This window comes from Oncorhynchus kisutch, linkage group LG17 (genome assembly GCF_002021735.2).
Source record: "Oncorhynchus kisutch isolate 150728-3 linkage group LG17, Okis_V2, whole genome shotgun sequence".
NCBI classification, from domain to species: Eukaryota; Metazoa; Chordata; class Actinopteri; order Salmoniformes; family Salmonidae; genus Oncorhynchus; species Oncorhynchus kisutch.
The window spans coordinates 41,579,509-41,593,237 of record NC_034190.2 but is presented as its reverse complement, the minus strand read 5'-3'; the positions used below and the strand labels follow the sequence as shown (position 1 = coordinate 41,593,237).

General features: G+C 43.3%; 1 protein-coding gene across 4 annotated transcripts; it reads left to right on the top strand.

Moving 5' to 3' along the window:
- The first annotated feature begins 94 nt into the window (after positions 1 to 94).
- LOC109907678 (dual specificity protein kinase CLK2) lies at positions 95 to 12,579 on the top strand. 4 transcript variants are annotated; one of them, XM_020505791.2, is made up of 13 exons: positions 95 to 227; positions 3,185 to 3,384; positions 3,613 to 3,901; positions 4,744 to 4,834; positions 5,912 to 5,978; positions 6,709 to 6,825; positions 7,402 to 7,568; positions 8,119 to 8,213; positions 8,702 to 8,831; positions 10,108 to 10,190; positions 10,675 to 10,754; positions 11,047 to 11,137; positions 11,334 to 12,579. In XM_020505791.2, the coding sequence occupies exons 2-13, from the start codon at positions 3,185 to 3,187 to the stop codon at positions 11,520 to 11,522; spliced, it is 1,599 nt and encodes a 532-aa protein (XP_020361380.1). In that variant the 5' UTR covers positions 95 to 227; the 3' UTR covers positions 11,523 to 12,579. The 4 variants fall into 4 exon arrangements, with proteins under 4 accessions (XP_020361380.1, XP_031649690.1, XP_031649691.1 ...); XM_020505792.2 differs by lacking the exon at positions 95 to 227 and adding an exon at positions 1,814 to 2,253; XM_031793830.1 differs by adding an exon at positions 1,577 to 2,253 and having other exon boundaries at positions 113 to 227; positions 3,613 to 5,978; positions 11,334 to 12,572.
- The last annotated feature ends 1,150 nt before the right edge of the window (positions 12,580 to 13,729 follow it).

Sequence of the window (13,729 nt, the reverse complement as noted above, 5' to 3'; positions counted from 1 at the left end):
TGTTTTAATTAGGGGGTGTTTACTTGTGTGGAGCAGTGTTCGTAGCTTCGAACTATCCTGTTCTCGCGAGCTTACATTATGTTTCTCTAAAGCGAAACAATGTAAACTCGCGATATCAGGATGGTTTGTACGAGGTTAGAGCCCTATAGTGAGAAGTGAAAACTAGGAATTGAAGCGCAAACACGGATTTCCTGTGGGATAAACGCACAGGCCTGGCTGATATAACGGTAAAATAATATGGAAATACACGTGTGCACTACATTGTATTCCGGTTTCAGTGATATGTTGATCCACGCGAGTCCAATTATAGTCAGCTAGCATCAAAGCTAACGAACGCGAGTAGCTAGGTAACGCTAGGTAAAATGGCGGTCAAATTAGCTAGCTAGCCAACCGATCTAAATAACTATTAGCAAACGTATGTAAATATCAGAAATATGTTTGGTTAACTATGTATTTGAACAAAATGACAATTTATGCAATTCTTCACGAAAGCAATTCGTGTGCCTGCATTTCTGCGAAATATCATGGCGTCGGCTAGCTAGTAACAACCTACGTTAGCCAGCCAATTCGACAATGTCGTAGCTAGTAGTGTGCTAGCTAGTCTGAGTCAACAAATTGCCATTTATCAAGCTACTTAGTTTACTAGTTGTCGAACTACACATTTTTGGTAATCCCATGTCTTTACCTATCACACTTAGCTAAACTGGCACAGTGATTAACTCACGACATTACTTAGTTAACGTTTGCATTTAGCCAGGTGACATCAACTAACTAGGTACAGTACGTTGGTTGGCTTATTAGGTAACGTTATAAGGCCACCCCCAACTTAATAACAGTGCCTTTAACTATTCACACTCCTTGACTTTTTTTTCCACATTTTGTTGTTACACAGCCTGAATTGAAAGTTCCATTTCAATTTTTACCCAATCATGTCAAAGTGGAATTCTGAAATTTGTACTAATTAATTAAAAATGAGAAGCTTAAATGTCTTGTTTGAACAAGTTACATCAGTTGCATGGCCTCACCTCTGTGAAATAAGTGTTTACTAGTGGTGTAAAAATATTTTAAAGTACTTAAGTCGTTTTTTTGGTTCTGTACTTTATATTTTTGACCACATTCCTAAAGAAAATAATGTACTTCTTACACCATACATTTTTCCCTCACAACCAAAAGTATTTTGAATACTTAGTAGGACAGGAAATTGGTACAATTCACACAACTTATCAAGACCACATCCCTACTGCCACTTATCTGGCGGACTCACTAAACACAGGCTTCGTATGTAAATGATGAGTGTGCCCCTGGTTACCCGTAAAAAGGAAAATGGTGCTGTCTGGTTTGCTTAATATAAGGAATTTTAAATTATTTATACTTTTGATACCTAAGTATATTTTAGCAGTTGCATTTACTTTTGATACTTAAGTACATTTAAAACCAAATAGTTTTAGACTTTTACTCAGGTAGTATTTTACTGGGTGACTCACTTTTACCTGAGTCATTTTCTACTAAGGTGTACTATTTGTGTACTTTTTCCACAACTGGTGTTTATCATGATTAAATGAGTACCTAATTTTAGTGCGTACTCAGCCCCCTCCTGTACTCCCTGTTGACCCATGACTCCGTGGCCATGGCACGCCTCCAACTCAGTTATCAAGTTTGCAGACGACACAACAGTGGTAGAACCTGATTACCAACAATGACAAGACAGCCTACAGGGAGGAGGAGAAGGCCCTGGCATAGTGGTGCCAGGAAAATAACTTCTCCCTCAACGTCAACAAAAGCTGATCGTGGACTTCAGGAGACAGAAGAGGGAGTACGCCCCTATCCACATCAACAGGACCGCAATGGAGAAGTTGAAAAGCTTCAAGTTCCTCAGCGTACACGTCACTGACAATCTGAAATGCACCCACACAGACAGTGTGGTGAATAAGGCACAACAGCGCCTCTTCAACCTCAGGAGGCTGAAGATATTCAGAAGAAATACTACTGCACTGTTGGTGCTAGGGACACAAGCATTTTACAGATGCACAATTGATAGCATCCTATCAGGCTGTATCACTGCCTGCTACAGCAACTGAAATGCCTTCAACCACAGGGCTCTCCAGAGGGTGGTGCGGTCTGCTCAACGCATCACTGGGGGCACACTGCCTGTCCTCCAGGACACCTACAGCACCCGATGTCACAGGAAGGCCAAAAAGATCAAGGTCATCAACCACCCAACCACGGCCTGTTCACCCCTCTATCATCCACAAGGTGAGGTCAGTACAGGTGCATCAGCTGGGACCGAGAGACTGAAAAACAGCTTCTATCTCAAGGGCATCAGACTGTTAAATAGCCATCACTAGCCGGCTACCACCCAGTTACTCAACCCTGCACCTTAGAGGCTGCTGCACTGTCTACATAGACATGGAATCACTGGTCACCTTAATAATGGAGCACTAGTCACTTTAATGTTTACATACTGTTTTACTCAATTCATATGTATATATGGATTATACTGTATTTTAGTCAATGCCACTCCAACATGGCTTGTCCCAATATTTATATATTTCTTAATTCCATTTAACTTTTAGATTTGTGTATAGTTGTGAATTGTTTGATACTACTGCACTGTTGGAGCTAGGGATAAAAGCATTTTGCTACGCCTGCAATAACATCTGCTAAATATGTGTATGTGACCAATCAGATTTTATTTGATCTGTGTACCCCACACATACAATGATATTTAAGGTCCCTCAGTCAAGCAAATGAAACACAGATTCAACCACAAAGACCAGGGAGATTTTCCAATGCTTCACAAAGAAGGGCACCTGTTGGTAGATGGGTAAAAAATAAAAAAGCAGACATTGAGTATCCCTTTGAGCATGGTGAAGTTATTAATTACACTTTGGATGGTGTATCAATATACCCAGTCACTACAATGATACAGGCGTCCTTCCTAACTCCGTTTCTGGAAAGGAAAGAAACCGCTCAGTGATTTCCCATAAGGCCAATGGTGACTTTAAAACAGTTCCAGAGTTTAATGGCTTGATGGGAGAGCTGAGGATGGATCCTCACCTGGTTTTCTTTGACTATTTTTCTTCCTTTCCCCCACCATACAGCTGTTCTGTATCCCTTCCTTACTGAGTGCAATCCAACCCCTCACCAACGGCAATGAAATACCAAGTAACATGTCTTGTCATAGATGCCACACTCGAGACGGTACCCGTCCTCAGAAAGGGCCAGCCGGAGCAGCTATCAAGACCGGGACAGAGACAGAGGACGCAAGCAGAGGCACCGCAGATCGCCCTCTTTTTCCTCTAGCAGTGACCGGGAGAGGGATCGGGACAGAGACAGAAGGGGACGGGGAAACCGACAGGAGGGAAGCTACGCTCGCTCCAGGAGGTCTGTTTGTATGGCTGTGTTATATTTGTGTACTTGCAAACAAAATAATTGGTATGTAAGCTTTTGTACCTTATGATAGTTTATCTGGTAGAAATGTTTGTTAAACTCTCAATAGGTTCATGTACCAGTATCAAAGGGCTCTGATGGCATTCATTGAATAACATGTAGCCTGAGTTGGCGGTCAGAGACACCACTGCTCTAACCCATGGTGTTGGGCGCCTCTTGCAGCTACGATAATCGCTCGGCAGACCGCAGGCCATACGACCGGCGCTACTGTGAGGGCTACCGCCGCCTGGACCAGAGCCACGAACGAGACCGCGGAAACCGGGAAAGGGAACATGGAGGTGCACCAGCAGCAGCCGACGGCGGTTACTACGCACGTGACTTCTCACCGAGCATGTGCGACTACCGGAGGGGACGCGAGAGGGAACGGGAGGAGTCGTACCGAAGGAAGGGCAGCAGGCGTAAGCACAAACGAAGGCGGCGTAGAACCAGGTCCTATAGCCCATCCTCCTCGGTGAGTACAGCCCGGCCCGAGCTTGTCCTTTAACCCTCCCGCTCCTTTCTATCTTTCTCTTCTCCTCGTGTCTTTCTGTCTCTCTACTTCTCTATTACCTTCTCTTGTCCACAGCTCCTGGACTTGGTAAGTAGTACAATCTTTTGTTTTGTTTTTGTCAGCAGGATTTGAGTAGCTGTTTTGTCTTAGTTAAATCCAGATTTACCTTCTACAGTCTTCTCATAAAATGAGTTGTGTAGTGAGACATTGACTGTTTTTGGACCCACGTGGATAAAGCATCATCCACATTCTCGCCTTCTGCGTTAAGTAGACATAAATGAGAGAGAGGACCATAGGCTGGCATGTATCTATGTATCACTGATGATTTTAATCTTGAACTATCTTTTGCTTGATTGCCTTACCATCCTCTCATTTTATTTGTTTTCTTGGGAAGTACTCTGCTTCGTTTTAAGTGGGCAATATCATAGTTTGATGTAGATATTTTTGGTATTTTCTGAATTGGCTTTTTGTTGGATGAATGGATGGATATGCAGGTTGCTTCCTTATTTGTAATAGCACGGGTTAAAAGGTAGGGGGGAGAGAAGCAGAGGACAAAATGTGATCTTTGACTTGTTCCCTTGCACTATATCCCTATCGTTATATATTTCCTCACGTGGTGTCATACGAATCGCCCTATGACCACCACACCCACCTACAACCACTACGTCAACTACAACATCACCCTCCTCCTCCCTCCTCTACCTGTGCCGCCTTCCATCGCCGTGGCTACGGCTGCCCCCGAAAACCCCCTGTCCCCTGTCGGTCGTGTCGTGACCTGCTAATGCTGTGGGGGCTGCAAACAGCGGAGTGACAGCCGGACGCGGGCACTGAGTGTGAGGGACGACGAGGAAGGGCACCTGATCTGTCGGAGTGGGGACGTCCTGCAAGAGAGATGTACTCACTGCCACTACTCTATCGTAACCCTTCTCCATATGAGTATTTAAAACCATAGAGCATTCACTGACAGGGGAGTGCCTGATGATGATGCCATGGTAGAATGCTGTTCGCTCTAGCTCAAAAAGCAGGGTGGATAGCACGCACATTTTTTTTGAGGATATCGGTTTTAGATAAATACTGCTCGTTGTGTTGAGGCTATCTAGCTGTGGTTTTATATCAGAGATATTAGAGTTTTCCCCTAACACAACATTTCCTCAACTTCTTAATTGTCTCTTGCGTTTTAGTTTAAAGTCCAGGTCTAAAACAAATATTTTTTTTGTAATACATTAAGTGGGAAAAGCAATTAGGAACGTTTGTTTTGAATAGTTTTGCAACCCCTCATATCTAGCCCTTTCCTTCAAAACTAACATGAGGCCTACCTAGTAAACATCCATATGGCCTTGTCTGCGGTGTTGCATTTTTGACCTTTGACAGTGTTGCATCTTTTTAATGCTACACTTTATAGAAGTCTTTGTAGTGGTAAATTAAGAGCATGATTTGTATGCTTAAAAAAAGCACAGTTATTATGATCCATGATCTCATAACACCCACCCACTTAACATATAGTCTTACCATTTTCCAGCTCGTATCCCTGGCATGACTTGTATGTTCTTCCAGTTTGAAACCAAATTTATTTGCTTAGTCTGCACATTTACACTTATTTCAGAAGTTTTGCTTGAGTGGGTTTTTCAATTACATAGGTTAACCAGTAACCCCCCCCCCCCACCAAAACATCTGTAGGAATATACTTTTGGTTTTCTTTCCTATAGGCTGCTGGGGGGCACTCAAACATTTTCCCATAATTTGTTCTGGTAGTGTGTGGACCCCAATTATCATAGGTTATCTAGGACCGTGTAAAAGTAAACATTCCTTTTGGCATCCCATTTGTCCACAACCTGAAAAGGGGGATGGGTGCTAGTATTGAAACGCCTGTCACTTTTTTTTGCCTTGATGTCCCTGCTCCGGTCCACATGTCTAATTCTTCTCTTCCCTTCTTTCCCACTCTCTTTCCCCGTCTCTCTGTCTGTCTTCCAGATGAGATTGTCAGCACCCTGGGGGAAGGCACCTTTGGGAGGGTGATGCAATGTATTGACCATCGTCGGTAAGTAGGAAAACTGCTCTGACTGTTAGCTGGTGGCCCTTTTTTTAAAGCCTCCGGAGTCCTATTTTTTTCTTTAAGTGTTCCCTCTACCTGCACTAGGTGTTTACTATTTACAAATAGTAGTTCTAGAGTTAGAGCCCTCCTCCTTCGGCTGATCCTGTTATTCTATCACGTCGTGGCCGTGGGTGTACTTGCTATGGGTGTATTAGCGCCTGCACTTAGGCTCACTATAGACGTCTGTGTGCTTCTCTATGGGTCCTGAGTTTAGGGGGCTGGGCAATGATACCCCATGCAAATTTGTTCCATGCTAATGTCCCTGCCTCTGCCCCCTGAAGCACAATACAGGTTTGAACTTGAATGCGATAAAGCCTAACTTATTTTTGATAACATGTTGCATAATCAACATGCAAGGACAAGGGAATAGAATGGACTCACAATACAGTTTGCTTGTATGAAATAAGGTGGAATTTCATGGCTCAACAAGTTTATCATGTTAAAGAGGCTGAAAAATCTGTTTTCAAAAGCTATCCTTCAGGTATCCATCTTATTTTAACCTACCAAACCTGTGACACCAGGTTCCTAAGCAACAGCACCAACTCGGGTTATGTAGATGGACCTAATTTAGGGAATCACAGCTTTGCACTGCAAGGTATTCCCTCATGTGTTTTGTGTCTATATTCATTGTGTGGTTAGTTATGTCTTTGTCATTCATACTGTATTTGTCTTACAGGGGAGGGGCCGCTGTTGCTCTAAAGATCATAAAAAATGTGGAGAAATACAAGGAAGCAGCTCGTCTGGAGATCAATGTGCTGGAGAGAATCAATGAGAAAGATCCGGAAAACAAACAGTGAGTAGCCTACTACTGACTCAGACCACTACGGTGTATTGTTCATTACCAGGGATTTTTCTCCAATTTAAATACTTTCTCCAAACAGTGTAATTACATTCATTTTCAGGAATGGACTTAAATGACTAAAATCAGGTATGAAGTATGTAGAAAAGATAATGGACTTATATATTTTGAAATAATATAATCTTTGAGAACTCGACAATCAAGGAGACTTGAAAATTCCAATTTAGAGATATTGATTTTATTAGATTTAACACGTTGAGCTTTAAAACAACACAATTTTTCTCTCAGCTCCATGGTCAACTTTGTAGAATTGCAGGAAATTAGCTTTTAAACTGCAAAAATATCTCTCGGCTCCATGGAGAAATCTGTAGATATGCATAAAGTTGGCTTAATAAATGCAAACCTTTCTCTACATCACTGAGAAATTCAGCCTTGCTTACCACGCCCACCACCTAAGACCCCCTTTTGATCCTGAAGAAAACCCCTAATTACACAGGACCCTGTCATTTAGTTTTTATTGACTTATGTTTACATTGTTAGTTATGGAACCCCTCTCATCTTTCCTCCCAGCCTGTGTGTCCAGATGTATGACTGGTTCGACTACCACGGCCACATGTGTATCTCCTTCGAGCTGCTGGCCCTCAGCACCTTCGACTTCCTCAAGGAGAACAACTACCTGCCCTATTCCATCGCCCAGGTCCGACACATGGCCTACCAGCTATGCCTGTCCGTCAAGTGTAAGTATATATTTATTTCTATCTAAAAAAAAATATTGCCTTTTATTTAACCGGGTAAGTAATTGAGAACACATTTTCTTTCACAATAATGGCCCGACATAAGTGCAGAAACTAGCAGTCAACTAGTCATAATTGTCACTCTACCGCTAGCTGTCAAGTGTAAGTGCACACCGATATTACGCTACTGTCTTGTATTTATTGCCTTTGTTCAACCAGATGAGTTATCAAGAGCACATTCTCTTTAACAATTTCAACATGACCTACCAACTGGTCATAAGTCTCACTCCAACAACCAATGCCCTACATAGACCCCTATCACTACCGTGACACAAGCCTTCATTCATTCCTTTTTGTTGATTTAGCCATCCCCCTCCTTACTCACCTAGAGAGGTAGGAATTGGACTATAAGGCCACCATTGTTTGCAATAAGAAGTCTTTAGCCACATGAGGGCATCGTTGGTTCAAACACACCTATCAGAAGAGTGTTCTTTTCGTTGACCATCGAATGTGAATGGCTGTCGGGATTTTATTTTGTATTTTTTCCTCACAGTTCTTCATGATACCAAGTTGACGCACACAGACCTGAAGCCAGAAAACATCCTGTTTGTCAATTCCGACTTCACTATGACCTATAATGTAGAGAAGGTGAGATGAGGAGTCGGGCCTTGGGATAATAGGCTTTCTGCAGAGCCTGTTTTGCTTTCAGAGGCTACATCCCAAATGGTACCATATTCCCGAATAGTGCACTACTTTTAACCAGGGCCTGTTCAAATGTAGTGCTCTATATAGGGGAAAGGGTGCCATTTGGGACACAGGCTGAGTGTCATCGCAAATGCTTTGGCAGTCAGCTATTGCCTGAAGTGCAAATGACAATTAGACCTAAATGTACCAAAACTAATGGGAATCATTTTCAGTTTGGATACAGGTATGGTTTAATGTCAGAAGCATGAAAATAGATAATGTCAATGTTACTAGATATCAGGACTAATCAAGGTGTCATTCACTGGCCAATTGTCTAAAAGTTTAGCTTTACGTGTTTCATGAGGTTTGAAAAAAAAGTTGCATTCTGCCTTTTATTTTTAACAAAACTATAGGGTTCTAAGCCATGTCCTTTTTCACCTTCCTCCCTACAGAAGCGCGACGAGCGGACAGTGAAGAGCACGGACGTACGGGTGGTGGACTTTGGTAGCGCCACATTTGACCACGAGCACCACAGCACCATCGTCTCCACACGGCACTACCGCGCCCCGGAAGTCATACTAGGTGAGTGACGTTCCAGAGTTAGCCCTATCTTCCTTCAGGCCAGTTAGCTGAACAATTGGATGAGGACTATTCTAAACTAAGGGTTGTGTAGCCACTACATTGACAATGGACTGCTATAGTGTTATGATTATTATGAATAATCACTAAATGATGTATACATTTAACGTAGAATTATAACTAACAGAATTCTACCCTGTCTTTCTATAATGATATATGTTTGTTCATTAGGAAGGGGTTATGTAGCATAGATCTAGGAAGAAAGGAATGTATGTGGGTGTCGAAAGAGAATGAAGAGGAGCATTAACCTATGTTTGAACCGACCTGGCTGTAACTCTGGGGAGATTAGATAAGACATGGAGAGCCCCTCCAGAGCTCTCGTATCTGGGGGAGACTGGAACTGTCAGCTGAGTGGTTATAAACTGTGGTGAGACTTCATGAGAATATCCAAAGGTTGGTGTGTATGCATGTGTGTAGGTAGGGTAAGAGAAAGTTATAAAAGGAATGTCTTTGTATATGAACAGCCGCGCTCTCGTAAATAAACCTTACTGACTATTGTAAACTGGCCTCTGTATATTTCATTGCAATAAGAACCTTACAAATTCTTAGTAATAGACAGTGTTTTAAGTGAAGCTCAGTTTATGAACATTAAAAACAAAATTCACATGACATATAGTCTGTCTGGTTGGGCTATTCTAAAACAGAGGGGGTGTTCCTTAGCAGTGGCATTGAACTGCCATAATCTGCCAGTTCGGTTCCGGTCAGGTAGACACTGAACAGCAACCCACAGTCAGACATTAAGCACAGTTGACTGGCTTTGTACTCACTTTGCAGTACATGAGACAATTAGTCGAGTGTGCTTGCTCAGAGTTGAGCTGAGATGATTGTCTTTTCACATACTTTCAAAGCTTAATGTGTAAGCTTACCCATGGTCTGTTATGTGGCTTGTATAAGTCCTTGTTCTATTTAAAGAAGCTAAATCTTCACCCTCTTGATCTATGATGCTAGTTGTGAAGTCACAACCAATGTTAAGGCAGAAAGCTGCTGCTGCCGAAACTTTGGTTGTTGCTTTTGATAAGTCCAGGCACTGGAGAAAGCGTGTGAGGCTAGGGTCTTACATTGAGCTTTTTCATTGTTTTATTCGTTTCCACCAGCCTACACAGCACCAATTCAGATGGAGAATCCCAATTGACAATACTTTTAGTCCAGTATTAGGCTTAATCTGTGTCCGGGAAACCACCCCCAAAAACATTCACCTATTCTGTGTTTTGTCCTGTAGAGCTGGGCTGGAGCCAGCCGTGTGATGTGTGGAGCATCGGTTGCATCCTGTTCGAGTACTACCTGGGCTTCACCTTGTTCCAGGTAAAGCCCCACTTCCCTTCCCAATCCCATACTGTCTGTGGCGACAGCTGCCTTCCAAGATTACTCTCCGTGTCTGGTCGATTCGGGTTGTCAGGAAGGACTGAACAAAGCCCAGAATGGCTTTCGCGCACACATAAGCAAACACACACACACTGAGCCAGAAAGCGCAGCAGAGAGACACAGCTGCTAATCCAATTGGGATCAACCCTTGGTTGACGTTGTGCTCCGAGTTCTGCCTGGCTACGCTAACGCCATAGGTGATGGCGCTCTCATACTATTCCACTCATTCTATTCAAAGCTCTCAGCATTTATGGCCAAATTGTACTCTGTGCTATCAGTCAAATTGTTGCAAGATAGATAATGGTGTGTGTTGGCATCGGTCTCGTTGCTGATATCCACAATCTACATTTATGGCCATTTATACACTGAAAGAGATGCCATTAAGATATACCTTTGCTGTCTTGTTTGTTCATCCCTCCCTCAGACTCATGATAACAGGGAGCATCTGGCCATGATGGAGAGAATACTGGGGCCGGTGCCCTCCAGGATGATACGCAAGACAAGGTCAGAGCTCACACATACACACACGACCAGGTGCATCTGTGTAGTTGCAGGTCAAAAAGTAATCCATCACACACACCCATGGTGTTGCTTTGTCTAGTTGTTGACGCAGAGCATCAAAGTGAAGTTGTAGGTTTATGCCACATCAAAGGGCCTGTTGGGGATCTTTGTCTGTGGGTATTGAACCCTATGGCAACTCTTCCATGCTGCTGCCCCTGCACACACACTGTTTTTATCTAATATATGCCGCTCTTCCTCAATCTTTGCAATCATTTCTCTCTCCCCTTTAACTCAGGAAGCAGAAATATTTTTACCGTGGCCGTCTGGACTGGGACGAGAGCTCGTCAGCTGGGAGATACGTGAGGGAGAACTGCAAACCCTTACGGGTAAGAGAGCAGCTCCTTGTGTAGCACTCTACTACTCTACTACCCTACTACTTTCCTTCCCATTCACCCCCTCATGTCAGATTAACCAGGGATTTCTGATATCAACCTCTATTTAGACATTATTGAAATTAACCCCAAATATAGTATTCACATTTTCCTGATTTTCATTATGTTGATCACATCTGTATGTTCTCAGAGGTACCTGTTGTCGGAAGCCGAGGAGCACCATCGGTTGTTTGACCTGATTGAGAGCATGCTGGAATACGAGCCCGCTAAGCGCCTGGCCCTGACAGACTCCCTCAGACACCCTTTCTTCGAATCGGTGACAGCAGGCGATGCGGTGGGGGGGAAGAGCTGGGAGGGTAACCGCGACATCAGCCGGTGACCCGGGACCTCCACAGACTCTTAACGATAGAGCGATTTTTCAGGTGGAGCAGACCGATACGACCACTTAAGGCGGTACGGCCAAATTTGATGGACCTTATCAGTCTGTCTGAAATCCCTTGGCCATTCATCACAGCATGGACCCGTTTCCTCCTGCTTACTGTACTGCCCCACCCATCTCCACAATTAGGAGAGAGGCTCATGCTGGCAGCTAGAAAACCAGAAGGACTTCAGAAAAAGACAGCCCTCCTTTTAGTCCTCTCGGCTTCTGCTCCAACATATGACCAAGAGGGGAGTTTTTAGCCCAACCTTAGATTACCCAGCTACAGTCTTCCGCATGTAAAGGAAAGGGCCGGCCTCGTGTAGTGGAACACTAGTGAGAGCAAGAGAAGCCTTGCTCTGAAAGCCAATATCGTGACCTCTTCATTTGAGGTGAAACGCTTGGAGAAGAGGGGCACTGTCTTGTATTTATTTGGAAACTCAGCTATCAATCTTGGCTAATGTTAGCCAATCGACTGGCACGTTTCGTCAATGAGTGATTGTCACTCCACATTTATTGCTTATATAGGCCTCTCCTATTGATATAATATATCTACTGTATCTCTGTTACGTTATGCAATGCTTCTGAGGAGAGGGATTGATGCCATATTAATGTAATAATAGTATTCACAACTGGACATGTTTTCTCAGCTGGTCTTCATCTAGTCTGGGGAAATGACAGACACTCACAAATACAGACCCCATACAACACAAACTGCAAACTGCCTTTTACGTGTGTGATAGTATCAGGCCTGTGGTCTGAGATGAAGCACACACGGGGTCATAATAGTAATGTATGGAACCCCAATGCCACAGGCACACAGCAGCACACGGTTTACAGTATTTATTATGAGATGCTTACCGCTGTTCATCTCCTCCCTGTACATTTATTTTTTTGTATAAGATTTAAATGTATAAAACTATGTATGATTGTCGAATTAAAGTTAAGTCCTCCTTTGCCAAGGCTTGTAGCGCCGTTGGTTGAGTTATGGGGAGGCGTTTTTCTCTTAAATACTCGACTGTGTCTATGAACCCTGATTTATTTAATGACTGTAGTGTGTTTTGGCCAATGATATAGAAGGCTGTCAGGAAACCCTTGACTGACCCTGGTCTATTGCTCTATTTAGTAGTGTTGTACCATCAACCCTGCTGCTACCTAAATAGTCTAGATGAGTAGTGTTAGGACATGGGCTTTGAAATGATCTTCTCACCCCTATTAGAGGAGAAGGACCAAGGTCCCTCCCCTCGAATGTTCCCCTCCGATGCGTTTTGAGAAAGAGTAGAAAAGGGTTTGCAAGAAAATATTGAGACTCCTCCGTAAAGTCTGCCGTGTCACCCACAGGAAGGGCCAAGGACAGGAGGATCAGCTGTGGCACCCATGCAGGAGTACCTACCGTCATGGGTATTCATCCATCTTTCAGTAACTCCCTGGCCTGCTTTCCCTCGCTCCCTCATCTGCTACCATGAAAACTAGAGCACAGCCTATACAGAATCTGTAGATGTGTGCCAGTAAACTAAGGTTAAGTTCACTGGGTGAACTGAACAATGAACCTTTTAATAAACGTCTAGCTATAGAAACAAAAAATAAGTTTAATTGGATTTTGTACAAACAGTTTATTTCCATCGATCAAACTGTATAGACATGATCAAGGGTGGTGGGGATTGAGTGACTTTTGTACTATTTGGGTACAAAGTAGTGGATGGCTGATGGCTCAAGGTTGCACCAATGAGTCACTGTCAACTTCCAATGGCAGCTATTCTAAAGAAAAGCGGATATCCCCTTGCTGACATTGAAAACAAACGTGATTCATGCCTCAATGCGGTCTTCCTCCAGACTGTGGCTTCTCTCTGCCCCCTCTCACTCTTTACTTATGGTCAGAACTAACAGATATCACCTGGCAACACAGGCCTATAACTATACCTACACTGACAGTTCATTAAACTAACCAAATAATGGGAATGGGTCATTCCATGTTATTGAAAACTACACTAGTTTGTTTGCATCCCTGTAATGAGATTAGTGTTTATGTCTTCAGCTAATTTGCCTGAGAAGCAGGGAGGGTTGTCTGTGAAATCCCAATAAGAGGAGACAAGGCACTTTACCGGACAAATGCGCAGAAGTCCATCAACCGGAGTACCTCAAAGCAATACTGTTTTGCCACTGAGGAA